At 51.3% G+C, this 22,293-nt stretch overlaps 2 protein-coding genes across 4 annotated transcripts in view; both read left to right on the top strand.

Moving 5' to 3' along the window:
* CAMTA2 (calmodulin binding transcription activator 2) overlaps nt 1-15,258 on the top strand; it is a 36,969-nt gene extending 21,711 nt beyond the window's left edge. Inside the window, 11 exon segments of the mRNA XM_070727315.1 lie at nt 489-613; nt 7,465-7,643; nt 9,207-9,285; nt 9,434-9,734; nt 9,805-10,166; nt 10,411-10,598; nt 11,016-11,259; nt 11,423-11,494; nt 12,392-12,585; nt 14,063-14,135; nt 14,396-15,258. Coding sequence (XP_070583416.1) covers nt 489-613; nt 7,465-7,643; nt 9,207-9,285; nt 9,434-9,734; nt 9,805-10,166; nt 10,411-10,598; nt 11,016-11,259; nt 11,423-11,494; nt 12,392-12,585; nt 14,063-14,135; nt 14,396-14,653 — 2,075 coding nt within the window. The 3' untranslated portion in view covers nt 14,654-15,258.
* Nucleotides 15,259-16,550: 1,292 nt separating this feature from the next.
* SAP25 (Sin3A associated protein 25) lies at nt 16,551-20,376 on the top strand. Of its 3 annotated transcripts, none has more exons than XM_070766890.1 (5): nt 16,551-17,341; nt 17,949-18,115; nt 19,115-19,216; nt 19,658-19,758; nt 19,952-20,376. In XM_070766890.1, the coding sequence occupies exons 2-5, from the start codon at nt 17,992-17,994 to the stop codon at nt 20,150-20,152; spliced, it is 528 nt and encodes a 175-aa protein (XP_070622991.1). In that variant the 5' UTR covers nt 16,551-17,341; nt 17,949-17,991; the 3' UTR covers nt 20,153-20,376. The 3 variants fall into 3 exon arrangements, with proteins under 3 accessions (XP_070622991.1, XP_070622993.1, XP_070622992.1); XM_070766892.1 differs by having other exon boundaries at nt 16,770-17,356; XM_070766891.1 differs by lacking the exon at nt 16,551-17,341 and having other exon boundaries at nt 17,550-18,115.
* The last annotated feature ends 1,917 nt before the right edge of the window (nt 20,377-22,293 follow it).

Here is a 22,293-nt window from a genome sequence, read left to right as displayed (position 1 = left end):
GCTCTGAGACTCGCTTGGGTTTGATCTGCTGTGGGTAGTTGACTTTCCCCCTTGCGTACAGACGGAGGGCGGCATCTTTCCCTTCTGCTATTTGGGGCTTTGCTCATGGAAGAGATGGAAGGGGGCACTTGGGGGGTCCCGAGTCCTTTGGTGGGGCTGGGGTGCCTTTCACTTTACTGGGGTTTCCTCACCACAGACGTTCGCTCATTTAATTGATGAAGCTGAGCCCCACAACTTTCCCCTGTCACGGAGAAGACGCCAGCCCCCCCTTTCCAGCCCCCACTCTCCCCATAGGCTGGGTCCCCTGGAGTAGCAGCAGGACAAGGGTGCTCCCCCCTTCCGCTGGGAAAAGGAGCCCCCCCCCAGTCCGTTAATCGCCACAAGTCAGGATTAGCTTAATAGGATGCCCGGCAGCCTCTTGGCCTCAATCCCCCCCCCCCCATTCACCTGGGCGGCCTCTCACCAGCCTCCTCCCTTCCCCCCCCCAGATAACCAGTTCAGGATGTCCATCCTTGAGCGTCTGGAGCAGATGGAGAAGCGGGTGGCTGAAATGGCAGCCTCGGCCCCCCACGGCCCCCAGGCCCAGCCCCAAGGGGAGAAGCCCCCCGGACAGGTGAGATACGGGCGGGGCAGTGGCGGGCGGAGGCTGAGCTGGTGGCTAAATGGAGCCTGGCGTGGTCCGCTTTCCCCTTGACCCCAGGGCCTTAGACGGTGGGGCACTCAGGGCCGTAGCAGGAACACGTTCGGGACGGTCTTGGTTTTGGGGGGCGCATGGATACCTGTCTCTGCCGATTCCATCCCATCCCATCCCATTCTATTTCATTCTATTCCATTCCATTCTATTCTATTCATTTCATTTCATTTCTATTCTATTCCATTCCATTCCATTCCATTCTATTTCATCCCATTCTATTCCATTCCATTCTATTCCATTCTATTCCATTTCATTCCATTTCTATTCCATTCTATTCCATTCCATTTTATTCCATTCTATTCCATTCTATTCCATTCTATTCCATTCCATTTCATTCCATTCTATTCTATTCTATTTCATCCCATTCCATTCTATTCCATTCCATTCCATTCTATTCCATTCTATTCCATTCTATTCTATTCCATTCCATTCTGTTTCATTCCATTCCATTCTATTCCGTTCTATTTCATCCCATCCCATTCTATTCTATTCTATTACATCCCATTCTATTCTATTCCATTCTATTTTATTCCATTCTATTTCATTTCCATTCTATTCTATTTCATCACATCCCATTCTATTTCATCACATTCTATTCTATTCTATTCCATTCTATTCCATTCCATTCTATTTCATTCCATTCCATTCTATTCTATTTCATCCATTCTATTCTATTCCATTCTATTTCATTTCCATTCTATTCTATTTCATCCCATTCTATTCTATTCCATTCTATTTCATTTCCATTCTATTCTATTTCATCACATTCCATTCTATTTCATCCCATTCTATTCTATTCCATTCTATTTCATTCCATTCTATTTCATTCCATTCCATTCTATTCTATTTCATCCCATTCCATTCTATTCCATTCTATTCCATTCCATTCCATTTTATTCCATTCTATTCCATTTCCATTCATTCCATTCATTCTATTCCATTCCATTCTATTCCATTCCATTCTATTCTATTCCATTCCATTCTGTTTCATTCCATTCCATTCTATTCCGTTCTATTCATCCCATTCTATTCCATTCCATTCTATTCTATTACATTCTATTTCATCCCATCCCATTCTATTCTATTCTATTCCATTCCATTCTATTCTATTCCATTCTATTTCATCCCATCCCATTCTATTCTATTCTATTTCATTCCATTCCATTCTATTTCATCCCATTCTATGCTATTCCATTCTATTTTATTCCATTCTATTTCATTTCCATTCTATTCTATTTCATCCCATTCTATTCTATTCCATTCTATTCCATTCCATTCCATTCTATTCTATTCCATTCCATTCTACTCCATTCCTTTCTATTTCATCCCATTCTATTCTATTCCATTCCATTCTATTCCATTCTATTCTATTCCATTCTATTTCATCCCATCCCATTCTATTCTATTCCATTCTATTCTATTCCATCCATTCTATTCTATTCCATTCTATTTCATCCCATCCATTCTATTCTATTCTATTTCATTCCATTCCATTCTATTTCATCCCATTCTATTCTATTCCATTCTATTTTATTCCATTCCATTTCATTTCCATTCTATTCTATTTCATCACATTCCATTTTATTTCATCCCATTCCATTCCATTCCATTCTATTCCATTCTATTTCATTTCATTCCATTCTATTTCATTTCATTCCATTCTATTCCATTCTATTTCATCCCATTCTATTCTATTCCATTCCATTCCATTCTATTCCATTCCATTCTATTCCATTCCATCTATTTCATCCATTCCATTCTATTCCATTCCATTCTATTCTATTCTATTCCATTCTATTTCATCCCATTCTATTCTATTCCATTCCATTCTATTTCATTCTATTCTATTCCATTCTATTTTATTCCATTCTATTTCATTCCATTCTATTCTATTCCATTCCATTCTATTCATTTCTATTCTATTCTATTCCATTCCATTTTATTCCATTCTATTCCATTCTATTTCATCCCATCCCATTCTATTCTATTCTATTCTATTCCATTCCATTTTATTCCATTCTATTCCATTCCATTCTATTTCATTCCATTCTATTCTATTCTATTTCATCCCATTCCATTCTATTCCATTTCCATTCATTCCATTCCATTCTATTCCATTCCATTCTATTCTATTCTATTCCATTCTATTTCATCCCATTCTATTCTATTCCATTCCATTCTATTCCATTCTATTTCATTCCATTCTATTCTATTCCATTCCATTCTATTCTATTCTATTCTATTCCATTCTATTTCATCCCATTCTATTCTATTCCATTCCATTCTATTTCATCCATTCTATTCTATTCCATTCTATTCTATTCCATTCCATTCTATTTCATTCCATTCTATTCTATTCCATTCCATTTTATTCCATTCTATTCCATTCCATTCTATTTCATCCCATTCTATTCTATTCCATTCTATTTCATTTCCATTCTATTCTATTCCATTCTATTCCATTCCATTCCATTCTATTCCATTCTATTCCATTCCATTCTATTGTATTCCCTTCTATTTCATCACATTCTATTCTATTCCATTCCATTCTATTCCATTCTATTTCATCCCATTCCATTCTATTCTATTCCATTCCATTCTATTCTATTCCATTCTATTTCATCCCATTCCATTCTATTCTATTCCATTCCATTCTATTTCATTCTATTCTATTCCATTCTATTCTATTCCATTCCATTCTATTCTAATTCTATTCCATTCCATTCTATTTCATTCCATTCTATTCTATTCCATTCTATTCCATTCCATTCTATTTCATTCCATTCCATTCTATTCTATTCCATTCCATTTTATTCCATTCTATTCCATTCCATTCTATTTCATCCCATTCTATTCCATTCTATTTCATTTCCATTCTATTCTATTCCATTCTATTCCATTCTATTCCATTCCATTCTATTTCATCCCATTCCATTCCATTCTATTCCATTCTATTTCATTCCATTCTATTCTATTCCATTCCATTCTATTCCATTCCATTCTATTTCATTCTATTCTATTCTATTCTATTCCATTCTATTTCATTTCCATTCTATTCTATTCTATTCTATTTCATCCCATTCTATTCTATCCCATACTATTCCATTCCATTCTATTCTATTCTATTCTATTTCATTCCATTCTATTCTATTCCATTCCATTCTATTTCATTCCATTCTATTCCATTCCATTCTATTCCATTCCATTCTATTTCATCCCATCCCATCCCATTCTATTCTATTCCATTCTATTTCATCCCATTCCATTCTATTCTATTCCATTCTATTCCATTCCATTCTATTTCATTCCATTCTATTTCATTCCATTCTATTCTATTCCATTCTATTCTATTCCATTCCATTCTATTTCATTCCATTCTATTTCATCCCATTCCATTCTATTCTATTCTATTCTATTCCATTCTATTCCATTCTATTCTATTCTATTCTATTTCATCCCATTCTATTCTAGCCCATACTATTCCATTCCATTCCATTCCATTCTATTCCATTCTATTTCATCCCATCCCATTCCATTCTATTCTATTCCATTCTATTTCATCCCATTCCATTCTATTCTATTCCATTCCATTCTATTTCATTCCATTCTATTCTATTCCATTCTATTCTATTCCATTCCATTCTATTTCATTCCATTCTATTCTATTCCATTCTATTCTATTCCATTCCATTCTATTTCATTCCATTCTATTTCATCCCATTCCATTCTCTTCTATTCTATTCTATTCCATTCTATTTCATTCCATTCTATTCTATCCCATTCTATTCCATTCTATTCCATTCTATTCTATTCTATTCTATTTCATCCCATTCTATTCTATCCCATTCTATTCTATTCTATTCTATTCTATTCTATTCCATTCCATTCCATTCCATTCTATTCCATTCTATTTCATCCCATCCCATTCCATTCTATTCTATTCCATTCTATTTCATCCCATTCCATTCTATTCTATTCCATTCCATTCTATTTCATTCCATTCTATTCTATTCCATTCTATTCTATTCCATTCCATTCTATTTCATTCCATTCTATTCTATTCCATTCTATTCTATTCCATTCTATTCTATTCCATTCCATTCTATTTCATTCCATTCTATTTCATCCCATTCCATTCTCTTCTATTCTATTCTATTCCATTCTATTTCATTCCATTCTATTCTATCCCATTCTATTCCATTCTATTCCATTCTATTCTATTCTATTCTATTTCATCCCATTCTATTCTATCCCATTCTATTCTATTCTATTCTATTCTATTCTATTCCATTCCATTCCATTCTATTCCATTCTATTTCATCCCATCCCATTCCATTCTATTCTATTCCATTCTATTTCATCCCATTCCATTCCATTCTATTCTATTCTATTCCATTCTATTTCATTCCATTCTATTCCATTCCATTCTATTTCATTCCATTCTATTTCATTCCATTCTATTCTATTCCATTCTATTTCATTCCATTCTTTTCCATTCCATTCTATTTCATTCCATTCTATTCTATTCCATTCTATTTCATTCCATTCTTTTCCATTCCATTCCATTCTATTTCATTCCATTCTATTCTATTCCATTCCATTCTATTTCATTCCATTCTATTCCATTCCATTCTATTTCATTCCATTCTATTCCATTCCATTCTATTTCATTCCATTCTATTCTATTCCATTCTATTTCATTCCATTCTTTTCCATTCCATTCCATTCTATTTCATTCCATTCTATTCTATTCCATTCCATTCTATTTCATTCCATTCCATTCCGTTCTATTCTATTCTATTCCATTCTATTCTATTCCATTCCATTTCCATTCTATTCCATTCCATTCTATTCCATTCCATTCTATTTCATTTCCATTCTATTCTATTCCATTCCATTCCATTTCTAAGCCGCCCGATTCCTAGCACGCTCTTCTCTGGGGCTCCCACAGGGCCCCTGGAGGTCCCCATCTAGGCCGTCCTTCCGTGGGGCTCTTCTCTAAACAGGCCAGCCCCAGGGCTCCCCTCTGGAGGGTGTGGGGTAAGGGGTCCCCGTGCAGACCCCACTGGGCCCTCCAAGCCCCGATTCCAGAAGGATTCTAGATTCCTCTGCTCCAGAAGACGGCTCGGAAGAGAGGCCTGGCTCTGTGGGGTGCCCCCCCCAATGGGGGTCAGACCAATGACAGGACCCCCGGGGGGGTCAAAGGGGCTACATGGGGGCCTCTATTGAGCCAGGGAGGTCCAGGGAGGGGTGTAGATAGCTTTTTATAGCTTTTAATATTATTTATACATTTTAATCTTTCTCGTGAGCCGCCTTAGGAATGGGGGGGGGGCATTCAAATTGGAAGGGAGGGAGGAAGGAAAAGAAAAGAAGAATTAATTCATTTATTTAGATTTATAAATTTATTTATTTATTCATTCATTCATTTATAAATCAATGTGTGATCCTCTCTCCCACCAATGGCCACTTTCTCGTCTCCTGCTGAGCTGCAGGTGCAGAAATTATTAGGAAATTCCAACCCCCTCCTTCCCTCCCCCCCACGAAAAACACCCCCCACCTGGGAAGCTCCCGGACCGAGGCAACGTGCAGGCCGTGTCTGTGATGGCGGTGCCCCACAACACCCCCCCATCCCCTTTGTCCCAGGCCCCACATGCGGCAGCAGCCGGCCCCATGTATATTTAGTGTGCCGTCCACCCGCCGGCCTGGATCTTGGGTTTCGCTGAGATTGGCACCTGTGTGGTCAGCCAGCCACGGCTATTCTGGAGAGATAAGGCCAGGCGGCCTCGGGGTGGGATTAAGGGAGGGGGGAAGGCATCTGCGCCCCCCCGGCCCCAGAATTCTTTCCGTTGACATCAGCTGCTTGGCCCAGAGGGCAGGGGCACCAACTGGAGCATTCTGGGCCAGGGGACAGCGCATGCCTCGGCCACGTTTTCTGCGCTCCAAGGAGGACAGACTACAAATGCCATCGTCCCCGGCTGGCAGGGTCCTGGTAGAGCTGAGAGGGTAAGGAGGCCGGAGGGCGTGCGGCCATGGCCCAGGAGATGAAGGGCACCTTAGGGATGTGCATGCGCAATAAGCGAAATCCTATGTGAAGACGCTCGCGCAAGCGAGATTTCGATAATGTTCCTCGACTTTTTGCTCCCACACATTTGTGGCAGCAGAAGCATCGGCAAAAATCGCCAGAATCCCACTCGCGCGAGCGTCTTCCCGCGAGATTGTTGCACATGCGGAGAAGCAAAATCCTACACAGTCAGACATGCATGCGCCCGCTGGAAGCACCCACATTCGCGATGTCATCAGAAGGCGCACTGGTAATGCCGAAGACGGCAGGCCTTCCTTGCTAAGGACAATATTGGGCTGTGGCATGGGTAGTCCGCTACACCCGTCCCGGTAGGAAAAATGGAGATGCCCCCACATCTCTACACATCCGGCGCATGTGCCCATGCACCCGCGTGAGATTCAGCTTCTGCACCTGTGCGGAAGCAAAGAAATGGCAGAAAATTGGTGAAATCTCTTGCATGCCAGTCCACTCATGCGCAGAAGCCAAACTTTGTGCCAGCACATGCGCACATGAACACGGGGCATGCACGCACACGCACCCGCCACTAGTTGCGCTCCAGTAGCACCGCCGACAGGGAGCCTCGTGAGGCTGCGCGGATTGGATGAGAAACGTGTCCCTGGGTGTCTCTGGGGACCAAGGGGCCGCCGGTCAGCCCGAGGTTGTTCACCCTTCCCCTCTCCCTCCCTCTGTGCCTCCCCCTCAAAACCAGGCCGCCTCGGATTCCTTTGAGGAGCGCATCGTGGCCGTCTGCGAAAAAATGATGCTGTCGCAGTCGTGGCTTCACTCGGAGACCCTCATGCACCACGTCAGTTTCCGTGGAATGACGCTGCTGCACCTGGCAGCCGCCCAAGGCTACACCCGCCTCATCGAGACCCTCATCAAGTGGCGGTGAGTCCCCTCTGCCCATTTGAGGGCCCTTTGGGGATCTCTTGCCCAGGACCCCTAAGCAGTGCAGTCAGGAAAGGAAGAAGGGGGTGGGCTGGGAGAGATTCTTAAATTGTCTCTTACCTGCGGACACCTGCAGCTTAGTCCTTGGCTTACAACCAATTGCTTAGTGACCGTTCAAAGTCCTGATGGCCGATACCCCCTTCCCCATGATCATGTGACCCGTGGGTGGCATTGTGGACAGGTGACAGCTTAACCCACCGTCCCAAAAGGTCATAGAATTGAGCTGGCCCCATCTTTACTACGGTTGCAACTGACAACTATGATGGGCAGGCTCCGTTATGGTCTCACTGTCGACTCATGTTTAATGTTTACCTGTCTCTATCTTGTTTAGTATTAGCAACACCGCCTGGCTTTGTGTCATCTGAAAATTTGATAGGTTTTCCTTCAATTCCTTCATCTCGGTCCTTTATAAATATCCACTGGGCCTAGGACAGACCCTTGTGGTTCTCCACCTGAAGCATTCTTCCAATTGGATGTGCAACCATTTATTACCACTCTTTGAGTAGGACCACTAAGCCAGTTTTGAATCCATCTCACTGTTCATACTTGACCCTTTTTTCAGTAAGAATGGAATGAGATACTTTGTCAAAGGCTTTGCTGAAGTCAAGATCTCCCACATCTACGGCATTTCCCTGATCGACCCATTTGGTAATTCTATCACAGGAAGAAATTAGATTAGTCCTGCACGACTTGTTTGTTACAAATCCATGTGGGCTCTGGATAATTACTGCATTCCTACCCAAGTGCCGCTTTATGACTTGTTCACGGAGCTTTCCTGGTATCGAAGTCAGACTCCCAGGCCTGTAGTTTCCTGGTTCCACCTTTTGACCCTTTTTGAAGATAGGGACGACATCTGCCCTTCTCCCTTCCACAGGGAGGACTTCTCCTGCTGCCCATGAACCTTCAAAGATCACTGCGAGTGCTTCCGCTATGACTTCTGCTGGTTCTTTCAGAACCCTGGGATGTAGTTCATCTGGGCCTGGAGATTTGAATTCATTTCAATTACCCAAGAGTTCCCTCACCTTTTCTCTGCCTGTTCAGTGTTTTGGTTCTTTTGTTCCTTCAATAACAGAGTGAAAGCCAGTTGTTGTTGTTGTTGTGTGTCCTTGTTCACAAAAAAACAGATGCAAAATAAGTGTTCAGAAGTTCAGCTTTCTCAGCATTCATGCACGACTTTGCTTGCTGCCCATGTGCAGAAGCCAAATGTCGCAGGGGGCATGCACCTCCCAAAAATTGCTACTGGCGCATACCGCCTGGCCATTTTGGTAGCGGCCCATGACTGACGCAGACCCCTCCACCCAGCGTGGCAGGTCCGAGCTTTTTCCTACCTAACGAGATACTTGGATAAAATCTGCCACTTGGCCGGGCCCAGCCTGCCAAATTTTGACCCTCTGAAATCAAGGGGTGTTGTGAAGATCGAAGCCCCACCTACATCATTGCTGAGTCTGTGCTCTAGGCCGGCATGACGGCTACTCACGGTTTCCCCCCCCCCCGCCCCTCCAGGAATCTCAACGCCCAGAATCTGGACTTGGAGCAAGAGGTTGATCCTCTCAACGTGGATCATTTCTCCTGCACCCCCTTGGTGAGTGGTGCCCCTCGGTAGTGGGGGGGGGGGGGCGACGAAGAGGGTGGATGACCCTGTCTGGCAAGAGAAGCCAGATCCCCCTGGGGCCCCTCCAGCTGCTCTGCCTTGGCCGCGGGTCTCATTCCTGGTCTCCCCATCCCTCCAGATGTGGGCCTGCGCGCTTGGCCACATGGAGGCAGCCCAGATCCTCTACCGGTGGAACCAGCAAGCGCTGGCAATCCCGGACTCTTTGGGCCGCCTGCCGCTAACCGTCGCTCGTTCCCGGGGCCACGTCAAGCTGGCTATATGCCTGGAGGAACTACAGCACCAGGAAGAGGCCCTCCCAGAACCCTTGGAGCCCTCGGGGGATGTGCCTGGGCCGGCCGGCAAACCCTGCATCACTGGCCTTCAGCACCCCACGGAAGCACTGCATGTCCCCTCCCCGCTCTCGGCCAGCCCGGACACAGGTAAGGGAGGCTTCTTTCAGCCTGTGGTGATGCTTAGCACCAACTGAACCCTGACTCCCTCTGTCTCTAGGCCTCAGCACTGCCAGTGGGGTTTCCTCCCCCTCGGACCGCTCAGAGGGCTCCCTCTCTGTCACCTCGGCCTATTCCAGCGGGTCAGCCTTGCGGGAGTCTCCGGCCTACAGCCCCGAAGCCGAGGGAGCCATGGAGGTCTGCCAGGGCCTGCCCCCTCGAAGCCTGGAGGGCTGGTACTTGCAGGAGGCTGCCAGCCCGCCTGTCCTCCCACCACCGGCCTCCTTCTTCCTGAGCTATGGGGAGGGGACTGCCGTCGGACCACCAGGAGCCCCTGAAGCCCAGCTGGAGCCCGAGTTGCTGGCCTATGGAGAAAACACCGAGAACGAGGAGCAGCTACCGGAATCAGACAGCATCCTGCAGGTCCGACATCCGGGACGGTGGAAGTGGCCATATGGGAAAACCCAGGCAGAGTCCCCATGGGTTGGGGGGCAGGCTCTAGTTGAGCCTCCGTGGTGCAGGGAAGCCACCCTGGTTCTCCTTCCAGAAAGTCTGGGCTGCCAATGAGAACCGCACAGGGCCGGGCCACTCCTTCTCTCCCCTGCCCAAGAGGGCTGCATCCATTAACGGGAGCGACTGCAGCAACCTCACCTCCCGCCCCCTGCAGGTGGACGTGATCACACTGGCCAAGCAGATCATCGAGGCCACACCGGAGCGCATCAAGCAGGAGGATTTCGGCTGTGCCGAGGCGCCTCTCCGCGAGAGGTCCAGCAACGTGGGCCTGAACGAGACCATGTCCTGGCTGGCCAGCTACCTGGAGAACGTGGATCAGCTGCCCAGCCTCCCACAACGACGGTAGCAGTATTGGCTTCCTACCGGAATGGTGGGCAGGGGACGCCGCACCGGGAGCGGAAATGGAGCTGCGGCATTGGAGCATGATTTGGCTTCTGCACATACCCAGGAAGCAAAATCTTGTGAGGAGATTTTGGAGATTTTCAGCGATGCTTTGAAGCCCCCCCCAAAATAAAGGCCTAAATCTTGCGTGCCTACGCATCCTCTCACAAAATTTGCTGCATGCGCAGAAGCCAAACATCGCTTGATGTGCATGTGCCCACCACTCACCCATAGCTGTGTGCGCATCAGCACCACTAGGGGTGGTAAGTTGGAACCCCTGTTTGGACAGTAGCTGTGCCAGACGCTCCGGTGGGAGGAGGAGGCTGTTGAGATTTTTGGGAAGAGGGGCTCACGTCCTCCCCCCCTTCTGCCTTCCAGGGGCCTGTCCCCCTCACCCCCCGGGCGCTCCTGCCTCAGCCCCCTTCAGTCCCCACTGGCGGAGCTGTCCTTCGAGCGCCTCCCTCCGCCCCCCACCGCTGCCAGCTGGGCCGAGTTCCTCAACGCCTCCTCCGGGAACGGGAAGATGGAGAGCGACTTCGCCCTGCTGACCCTCTCTGACCACGAACAGCGGGAGCTCTACGAAGCTGCCCGCATCATCCAGACGGCCTTCCGCAAGTACAAGGTGAGCCTCCCAGCCGGAGGGTCAGTCGTGGTCCCAGACATCTACCGACTGTCTTGTAGGCTCAGTCGTGGTCGCAAGTCAAGGATTACCTGTATTTGGGAGGGTGGGGGGCAGAGGGGAAAGTAGGGGCTGACCCCCTTCTCTGGGTTATCCCCCCCCCCAGGGTAGACGGCTGAAGGAGCAGCAAGAGTTGGCCGCGGCTGTTATCCAGCGGTGCTACCGGAAGTACAAGCAGGTAGGGCTCCATTGGGCACAGGCCCACCTCTGGCCCCTCCAAGGAGGCTCACACACACACACACACAAACGCCAACTAACTGCCCTGAGTCCGTCAGGAGACGGGTGGCTGATAAATCCAACTAAATAAACCTGCTCTCTCTTTCTGTCTTGCAAGCTTACCTGGATTGCCCTGAAGGTAATGCAGGGGGGTGGGGTTGCTGCTCAGAGCTCCCGGGAGCCTCTCCTGGCCCGGGAGATGGGGAGGCCAGTGGGGCTGGAGCTTCTGGAAGAGGAGGAGTCAGGAAGAGAGGGAAGGGTCACCTCTTCTCATCGGCTAGGGGGATGAATTGGGAAATGGAGACTCCTGTCTTTCCCAGGGAGGAGGCTTTGGCGAGTCCTAGAAGGGGCCTCCATCTTGGCTCCAGTGGAGGGAGGCTGGAAAGGGCAGGACCCCCACTGAGGACAAGTGGGAGGACTCAATGTGCGCCCGCTGGCGTGACATTTGGGTCCTGCGCATGCGCAGCAAGTGAAATCTCACGTGCGGATGTGTGAGTGAGATTTGGGCAATTTTCGCCGATGTTTTTGCTTCCATGCATGTGCAGAAGCAAAAAAAATCAGCGAAAAACATCGAAATCTTATGTGAGTGTTCTTCGCACGGGATTTTGCTTGTTGTACATGCGCGGGAGCCAAACCTCGTGCAAGCTTGTGTTGGACACGCAGCTGCGTGCACATCCCAAAAATCGCCACTGGAACGTATTGCCTTCCCCTTTCCAGTAGCAGGCCATTGGTGGATGCCATCCCTCAACCCCCCCCCATCAGCAGCTTAAGGGACGACCATGGGTGCTCTGGGATTGGCAGGTGGGCGTTGGCCACACCCGGCCAACGGCCCATCCTCTTCTTCTCCCTCCTGGCACAGTATGCGCTCTACAAGAAGATGACGCAAGCGGCCATCTTGATCCAGAGCAAGTTCCGCAGTTACTACGAGCAGAAGAAGTTCCGGCAGAGCCGCCGTGCTGCCGTGCTGATCCAGCAATATTACCGCAGCTACAAGGAGTACGAGAGGCTGAAGCAGGGCCACCGCGCTTCGGCCGCCATGCAGCAGAAGATCAAGTAGGTGCCGAGACAGAGCCTGAGGAGGGCCCTGTGGTTGCAAGGAGAGTAGCCCATTTGCTCTTCATGGGGGTGGGGTGGGGGGTGGGCGGGGCAGGAAGGTAGGAGACGTGGCCTGGGGAATTTGCCCTGAGACCCTCCTGCTGAAGCAGAAATGAAACGAGCAAAGTTGAAAACAAAAAAGATAGATGATAGGGTAGGTCCAATACAAGCAGCATTGACCAAAAATGAGCAACAAATAAAAGAAGGATAGATGATAGGGTAGGTCCAATACAAGCAGCATTGACCAAAAATGAGCAACAAATAAAAGAAGGTAGAGAGAATGGATATAACGTGGAAAAAGGACTAAATAGGACCAAAAGTAGGTTAGACGCAACGAACAAAAAACCTGGAGGCGGCCATTTCACATCTCGAAATGGAAAGATCGGCCTTCTGCCTAAAGTTTCGGAACATACCCGGTAATGGTCTCAATCTGGGGTTGGGACCCCTTCGGGGTGTGTGTGTGTGTTGAATGGCTGTTTCACAGGGTCGCCAAAGAGACCCCCGGAAAAGACAGATTTCCCCTGGTGTCAGGAACTGAAGCTTCTGTTCTGGTGTCTTGGAACATATTCTTACAATCTGGCATTGACAGTGGGTGTGTCCTTCTGACCTTCCAATCAGCTTCAAGCTCTGTTAGGAGAATCGGCGCTCAACTTATGGTTGGGGGTCCTACAACAGGAGGAACTGCATTAAGGGGTCACAGCATATTTAAGTATGTATGTATGTATGTATGTATGTATGTATGTATGTATGTTGAAAGGGACCTTGCAGAGGTCATCAAGTCCAACCCCCTGCTCAAGCAGGAGACCCTATATGTCCCCAGCCAGATGGCTGTCCAATCTCCTCTTGAAAACGTCCAGTTGGGTGTTCACAATCTCCAGTGGCAGGCCCTTCCCCTGGTTGATCACTCTGACTGTCAGGAAGTTCTTCCTTATGCCCAGGTTAAATCTCTCCTTGGTCAGCTTTCCATCCGTTGCTCTTGGTCTGGCCCTGTGGTGCCCTGGAAATAGTGTGACACCCTCCTCTCTGTGGCAACCCCTGAAGTACCTGTTGTTCTGCTATCATGTCCCCACTGCCCCTCCTTTTCGCTAGACTATCCCTGCCCAGCTCCAGCAACCTCTCTTTGTATGTCTTGGTTTCTAGTCTCCTTATCATTCTGGTTGCTCTTTTCTGCAGAAAACCACTGAGATAGAGAGAATGGATATAACGGAAAAAAGACTAGATGGATCGATAGTAGGTTAGATACAACAAACAAAAATCTAGAGGAGGCCATTGCATATCTCGAAATGGAAAAATCGGCCTTCTACGGCTTGGAACATAGAGGGATGAATCACTGCAGTTATTAAAAATGGTTGTTAAGTGGGGTCCATTCTTTGCCGTGAGAGGCCTGGTCCCCTTGACACACACACACACAACACACCGTCTCCTCTCCCAACAGAGGGACCTTCCTGACCAAGAAGCAGGACCAGGCGCTCGAAGATCATGCGCTTCTTACGACGCTGTCGGCACAGGTACAGCAGAGAGCGGGGGGAGCCACAGGATGAGTTTGGGGGGGGGCAGTGTTAGAAGATCTGCAAGAGACCCAGCGTGAAGGCCGACTAGGTGCCTGTGGAGTCTGCAGCAGGTTCCTACTGATACGATTGACACCGTAGTACCGGTAGCAAGAAACAAAAAAAATCACCACAATCTCTCTCATGCGTGCGCCCCCTCACTAGATTGGCATCCTGTGCAATTCAGAGGTCGCCTATCTCGTCCCCCCCTCCCCAAACAGGATGAAGGAGCTGAAGCAAAGGCAGGAGATGGAGGTGCCCCCACAGAAGCGCGGCATGGCCACTTAGTCCGAAGAGGATGCCTGCCGAGGAGAATCCTGAGCCCAGCCAAGCCCCCCTTCGAAGGACGGGGGGTAGCCACGGGGTTCTCCCTGCAGGAACGAAGGAAGGACTGTGCAATAGAACAACCCAACTGGTCAGAGCTCGGCCCCTGCCCGCCTGGGATGAGGGCAGAAGTTCTTCTGGCCGGGGCCCCTTGACCCCGGGGCCCTCGGCTGCATCACGGGAGCCCCTTCCATCTGTGCCAAGGCGCCTCTGCCGCTACGCATGGGCCTTCCTGGGGGTCAGAGGGGGGGACCACACCCCAAGCTCTCTAAGGGGGGGAGGGAGGGATTCCCGGGTGGGACGCTGCCTTCACGCCTGCTTTCTGGAGGCCCTGCAGCAGCTGCCACTCACTAGGGGTCGGGCGGAAGACGGCAGCCTCCTGCCATACACTTTAAATCCCCATCTTGTTTCCTTCTCTCCTCCCCTTCTCCCCACTTAAGCTGGGCTAGGCTGGGATTTGAAGGGGCCGCCTCTCTCTCCAGCGGCCCCCCCCCCCCAGGCCTCTGTACATACTTGTATGATATGGGCAAAAGAAGGCCAGGTTGGCATCTATTGAACACAAAGGCGTCTCACTACCCCTCCGGGTGGCAGCAAGAGGCTGGGAGAAAGGACGCGTGGATTGTAATTTTGGAGCCCCCCCTAATCTCCTTCTGTGTATTTCAGCCCAGCCTCTGGTGTCGCTCCCGCCGTCCGTCACATGGCTACTACCTACATGACTTTGGTCGGTTTGTACAAATTTACATTAAACGTCAAGAAAGTCCACCAGTGTAAACTCCTTGCAAGAGTATATTGAGTGGGGGTCAGCCTGGTAGGAGGGCCCCCCTCCGAGGAAGGGGAACAGGTTACACACACACACACCACGTGCCCTTGGAAGTGGGAAGCCTCAGCCAAGGGTCTCTCCACCCTCAAGGGGCAATGCATTTTCTCAGCTGACCTACTCTGTGGAAGGGAGGAAGAGCTGCTCTGAGGAAGTGGGGGGGGGCAGAAACTGGGGAGGGGGAGCTTGGGGCAGGCCTCAATTCTGCCCCACCTTCCTGACCGAGCCCTTTGCATTCAGGGGCCCACGGACTGAGAAGGGTCTCCGGGCCTGCTGGTCCTCCGTTTAGCCAGAGGAGGGGATCCTGCCAAGCCAGGGGGCTCCCCTTCTGCCCACTGCTCGATGTCCGGTCTCTTGATTGCCAGGGGGCTTGTTCTGCCCCCTTGCTTCCTTTTCTGGGGGTCTCGGGCATGGGGGCCTTTGGAGGCAAGCAAGGAGCCTTCCTGATTGAGCTGTTTGGACATTAGGGGCCCAGAGGCTGAAGGAAAGGTCTCCTGGTCCTCCGTGTAGCCAGAGGAGGGGACCCTATTAAGGGAGAGGGCTCCCCTTCTGCCCACTGGCTCTGGCCACTGTCCAACATCTGGTCCCCTGATGCCAGGGGGCTTCTGCCCCCTCACTTCCTTTTCTGTGGGTCTCAGGCATGGGGAGCCCTGGAGGCAAGCGGTCTCTGCCCCAAGGGCCAGCTCAGGCGTGGAGTGCACGGAGGCCCCCCACTCCCTGGTAGAGGGGGGGGGCTGCTGCCTACATGGGGCGAGGGGGGTTGCTGTGGGGCAAGGGGCAGTCATGGAAGCCACTGGGTTTACCAAGGTGTGTCCCTCCTGCCTACCACCTGCTTAGCCACTAAAGAGTGTATGGGGGGGGGGCTTGGAAGTGCCCCCAAAGGGCCATTTGGGCTTCTTGGCCTGAGCCTGCCCCTCCTTCCTTCCCTGGAAGCCCAGAGCGGAGCTTTCAGCCTTGCAGCTGCCCATCTCCGAGGGTTCGCACGGGTTTAAAATTTAAATTGTTTTATAAGGTGTGTGTGTGTGGGGGGGGGGTTCCTCCGGGGAGGGAGGGGGGAAGGCGGAGCAAAGAGCAGCTAGAAGAAGGAAGCCTCGCTGGCTGGTGACGTCAATGACGCCGTGCCAGAACCCTCCCGTCGCAAGGGCTGACGGATGACGGGCTCCACAGAAGGGAGGGGAAAAGAGGCGGGGCTGCTGCTGGGGGAGAAACCTGGCGAGGGCGTGTCTTTTAGGGGCGGGGCCCGCTCGCGATTGACAGAACGCGTTTCTGCCTCCATTCTTGGAGCGCAGCCCCCCCCCCCCCGCTTCGTGGCTGACGTCCGGCTTCGAATATGAATCAAGGGGAGGGGTCTCCAGACTCGACTGATGGACTTCAACTCCCCAAATCCCCCAGCAATGCAAAGCTGGCTCGGGAATTCTGGGAGTTGAAGTCCGCCAGTCATAAAGCGCCGCGTTTGGTGATCCGCGAAAGGGAGTCGTTGGGGACCCTGGAGATCATCTAGTCCAGTCCCGTTCTGCGGGCTTAGTGGGAAGGGGCCACCCGGAGAGCCTCCACGCCCGCGGTCCAGCCGAGCTTAACCTGGATCGAAGTAGCGCACCAGCACCGCCCTTGAGGGGAGCCAACGTGAAGGAGGCTGTGGAAGTGGTGGCGGGCGGTAGAGGAAAGGGGGGGCCGCCAAAGGACCCCGTCTGCGGGGAGGGAACGCTAGGGGCTGCGGGGGCCCCGCCGCTTCCAGCCCGCTGTCGCCGGACGAACGGAGCCGAATCCCCTGGAGCCGTCGAGGGCGGTAGAATCCGGAGTACTCCGGCCCACGCACCCCGCGGACTTCCCTGGCGCTGCGCAACGGCTCCGGAGAGAGTTGCGCCCGTCCGAGAACCCCGAAAAAGCGCCCAGCTCTCTCGGCGCCCCGAGACGGCCGGAGACGCTCCCGCCTTGCGCGGTGGGAGAGGCCCACGGAAAGCGTCGTTCGAAGGCATTGGACGGAGGGTGCGTGGGACTCCCCGTCACGAGGCGGCAACATCCTTTGGTGGGCGCACTTCTGGTCAGGATTAATAACAAACACACGTACACACGCGCGCGCCGTGCGGGCGTCTTTCTGGAGGCGTCATTAAAAAAGCAGGTCGCTGTACTTGGGATCTACTCCTGGTGGTCTCTATCCCTGTACCATCCTGGGGGGGGGTCGCTAAAGAGCCACAGGGCCCGGGGGCAGCTACTGCTCGTTCCAATGTCAACTTGAACTTAAAGGACCGTCTATTTTTCCTTCTGATTTTGCCTGGATAAGTTTCAACCAGGGCCATCCAATCTTGGTTGCATTAAGATTTCTGGACTTCAAATCCAGCTGGGGAATTATGGGAGTTGAAATCCACCAAGACCCTGGTCTCAAAGAAGGGGGGGAAATCATCTTTAATTTAAAAAACCCCCCAAAATTGCAAAGCATCAATAAAACGGCCTCTTGTGGAGAGAACGTGCTGCGGTTCTCCTTCGACGCCAGAGAGAAGACCCCAGAGAGGGGCCACAGTGGGTGTTGGAAACAGGCTGGATCTCTGGAAGGGCCCCTGCAGGTCCTGGGTGGCCCCCCTCCTTCCTACTTTCCCTACAAGGGCCCCCATCCCACCATGGACATCTCTTTGCAGGAAACCACTGCCGGGATCCCCTGGGAATCTCTCCTGCAAAAAAATGTTTGAGGAGCTTTTAGGCCCCGGAGAGGAAGAAGAGGAGGAGGTGACAGGAGACCCCTCGACCCAAGCAGGGGATCCACCTCGGGCAGGAAGGGATCCGGTGTGGCCGAGAGAGGGAGCCGGTGAGTGGGGCTCAGGGCAAGCGTGGGGGGGTTTAATTCAATTGATTTATATGTCGCCTGATCCCATTTCGCGACCTGGAAATGCTCTGGGGGGGGATGGGGGGGTCTCCTGGGTCCTCATAACCAGGCTGGAGCTCACAAGGGCACCGATTCAAGGGGGGGGGTGGGGGGGGCGGAGGAAGCATTTATGTATGTATTAATTTATTAAACTTATAAGTCGTCCAAAGTCCTTGAGGATTTCAGTGGGAGCTTTGCTCTGGAGTATGCCCACCCTGACCAGAGGGAGGGTCTTCCTCATGCAGGGGGCCCAGGTCCTGCTTCTGCATTGGCCAGTTTTTGCCCCCCCCCCAAAAAAAAAGCAGATCAACCACAGCAGGGCAGGGGAGGGGCAAGGAGGGGCCCACTTTCCTTCTGCCTTCGGTGCCTGGAGCCAGACCCGACCACAGAGGGCAGCCCCCCCCCGTGAGCATGTGGGCCGGAGGAGGGGGGCGGTGGTGCAGAGCAAAAGGTTTGGGGGACACATCATGAGGGCACCCCACTGCCTCACCCAAGAGCCCCTCAGGCTGAGCTGTTGTCTCCAGTGGCTCCTGCATAGAAAACTCTCAGTCTAAATTGCAGGGTTGTTGTTTGGGGCAGAGCAGTTGGTCTGTGGGGCTGTGTGCAGTGCAAGGGGGCAGGGGGTGCACCTTGCTCATTAGTGGGCAGCAGTGAGAAGACCCTGTGTGTGAGAGAGAGGGGGAGGGAGAGAGAGAGAGGGAAGAGAGAGGAAGGAAGGAAGGAAGGAAGGAAGGAAGGAAGGAAGGAAGGAAGGAAGGAAGGAAGGAAGGAAGAGCAAGTGTCTGAGTGGGGAAGTGGTGCCCCTTGAAGGCCTGTGGGGCTGACCATTAGGTTGACCAGCCTCCCCACTGCAGTCTCAGACATTGGGGGGGGGGTGAGGGCAGCCAGCCCCTCTTGTCCCTCCCCCTCCAGAGACTGACCTGGATCTGGTTGGCCCTTCAGGCTGCCTGAGCTCCAGCCGGACCCTCAGCCACCCCTCCTGCCAGCCCTTCTACTCAGCCCCCTTGGGCTCCTCTCGGCATCCCCCTCTGGAAGACCCAGCAGGTGAGTGGTGGGGGAGGGGGAGGCTCTGGGGGGGGCAGCTGGATGGATCCTCCTGCTGCTATGGGTGGCAACACAGGGGGAACCACTGCAGTTGGCAGGGAGGGCCCCAACTCCTTTGTGGTCAGAGGGGTGTTCTAGTGGAGTGGGGGGCTAGGAGGGGCGGGGGTCCCGAAGCCTTCCCCTGTAATGAACCTCCCCTCCTTTCCACTGGAGTTGTGCCACAGTGTGGGCGGTCCTCCTGCTTCCGCCCAGGTGGTTGGGCATAGGATGACCTTGAACCAACTTCTACACCGGCTTGACACCCCCTCCCCCTTTTGCAAACTGGGCCACTTGAACCAGCACGTGGAAAACACCCCACTTGCCCACCCCGGTCCCCAAGAGGCTTGGTTGGAAACCCCTGCCCCCTTCTGAGATGATACCCCCACCCGCTTTCTTTGCAAGGCCCCCCACCCTTCCTGGACTGCAGCAGCTTCTTCTACACGGACCCCATCCAGCCCCCCGGATACCGGATCTACAACTGGCTCTCCTCCTGCTCACTGGACGTAGGTCCCATAGGGGTGGGGGGCTTGGAAGGGGCAGCCAACAGCCAATGGAAGGCACCGATTGCTGGGGAAGGGGCTCTGCAAATAACCACGGGGGGGGGGAGCTAACACCGTGCCCAATTCCTTAACTGCCCCCGGCCTCCTGAAGGAATGGCCATGGGGCAGCTCTCCCCTGCCTTTCTCCCCTCCCCAGGTCCTCCACCGGCTGCATCCGGAGACCCAGCCCCCATCATGGCCACCCGGGAGACCCGCCTGCTCCGGGCACCGACAGCAGGAGGAGACGTTGGTTCTCCGTTCAGGAGCTTCAGGCCGTCTCTGCCTTATGGAGCTGCCAGAAGCAGTGGCACCAACCGGACGCCAGGCTGGCAGTGAGGCCGAGCAGGGGGACCCTTAAGAGCACACACACACACACACACACACACAGAGTGCTTTCTGTGCTGTGTCCTTTGTTGCATGTCCAAGCGTGGCCCCCTTTAAGGCCTGCAGACTTCAACTCCCAGAATTCCCAGCCAAGCCGGGAGTGGAAGTGTGCACGTTCTTAAAGGGCAGCACAGTTGGTTTTGGGGGTCCGAACCGCCTGCTGGAGTTTCTTGGACAGAATAAAGTGGAGTTTTCATCCTTTCGGTTCTTTGCGCGTCTGCCGGGAAAGATTTGGGTGGAGGAGAAGACTTCCTTGAGCTGCACTTGGGGCTGGGCCTCCCTCCCCACTCTGGAGAGGGGGGCTACGGAGGTCTATGGGGGGGGGCGACACATGCTAGCCATTCTGGGTCCAGCCAAGTTTCAGCCCCCCCATTTTGAGGATACTTTGAGAGGGCCCCCCCCCTTCCCCTCCTCCATGGCCCCCTGCAAATTCAAGAGAGCAAGAGAGAAAAAGAGAGAAAGAGACGGAAGAGAAAGAATGAAAGTGAGAAAGGGAAACAGAGAAAGACAGAGAGAAAGAAAAAAGGAGAGAAAGAGGAGAAAGGGAGAGAGAGACTTTGGAAATTCAAAAGCATTTAAACTTTTTGAACCCCACAAGCGCCTGGGAATTAGCCATGAGTCTCTGAATGACCCCCCCCCAAAGTCACCCTAGGAGCTGCTCCCCTTTTAAACTAAGATGTGGGAAATATCCCAGCTAGGGCTCCTTGCAAGCTCCTGGCCTTCCAGAAACGACTTTTTCCTGCTGCCCCACGGATGCAGAGCCCTTGTTGGGTGGCCCCCTTCCTGCTTGCTGGGGTCCCGGAGCCCTTGATTCAGGGACTGCATCTCCCACCCCAGCGTGGGCTGCTGTTGGCGAGGGAGGGCGGGAGGGGTGTGTGCCCCCCCTTTGGGGTGGGTGGGGGTGGGATAAATAGGCTGTGGGGCAAGCGTCCTGGGGTTCGTGTGTCTCTTTATTCCCCAGAGAAAACTACGTCCCTCTGCGGCTCCTCCGTCGCCTCTCCAGGCGGTGCAGGTGGCGCCACGTCTTCTCCATCACGGCATCCAACAGGTGCAGCGCCTCCATCAAGGCAGCTTCTTCCGGGTCCGCTCGCAGGGCTGTTGCCTCCCCCTTCCCTCGATTCTGAGGAAGGAAGAAGAGGCCGGGAATGAGAAGGGTCCGGGGGCGGGCGGAGGGTGCCCGTTTGGAGCCCCCGCCCCCTCGCCTGGCCTGGCTCCAAATTTTAATTTGATTTAATTTAATAATTGAACTTAATTGAACTTGGTTGAACCTAATTTAACTTAATTGAACTTAATTAATAATTTATTTAATAATTTAATTTAATTTAACAATTTGCTTTCCTTCAATTTAATAAATTTACTTTATAGATTACTTCAATTTAATTTAATTTAAATTTAAATTATTTTAGTAATTTACTTAACTTTTAAGCTGCCCCCAACTCCTTGCAGACTGGGCTGCCTACCATCATATATATAATGCAAAATAAACACAACTATACAATTTAATAAAACAATAGTAATACAAAACAGTTTTAAAAACACCCCAAAATATGACATACATTCAACAACCATTCGTATAGAGCAGCGATGGTGAAACTATGGCACAGGCGCCATGCGGAGCCACATCTGCCGGCAGGCGAGCCGTTGCCTTAGCTCAGCTCCAACGTGACGCGGAGGCCCTGGGGGGGCGTTTTTGGCCTTCAGAGAGCCTCCGGGGGGGCAAAATATGGGCCTAACGGGGCCACCGGAAGTTGGGAAACAGGCTGGTTTCTGGCCTCCCCAGGCATTGACTTATGGGTGTGGCACTGCGGCATGCAGAATAGCTACACCAGCGGGCTCTTTTGGCACCCGAGGGAAAAAAGGTTCACCACCACTGCTATAGAGGGATTCATTTTCTCCAGCCGCTGGTGAGGATTTAGAGGGGGGCAGGAGGCGCCGTGTGGTTCACTGGGCCCCTGTTCATTTTGCAGAAGCAACCAGAGAGTTGGGCAACCCAGAAATTTAACTGGGAGAGAGAGAGAAATAGAAAGGGAGTTCAGGAGGGGGGTCATGTGGCAGGAGTTCCACTGGCCAATTTAGCTTTGAGTGAATGCAACACCATCAAGATTGTGGCGACTG

Source organism: Erythrolamprus reginae, chromosome Z (genome assembly GCF_031021105.1).
Source record: "Erythrolamprus reginae isolate rEryReg1 chromosome Z, rEryReg1.hap1, whole genome shotgun sequence".
Taxonomy (NCBI): domain Eukaryota; kingdom Metazoa; phylum Chordata; class Lepidosauria; order Squamata; family Dipsadidae; genus Erythrolamprus; species Erythrolamprus reginae.
The sequence above is the reverse complement of the archived record's forward strand: the minus strand, read 5'-3'. Positions and strand labels throughout refer to the sequence as shown.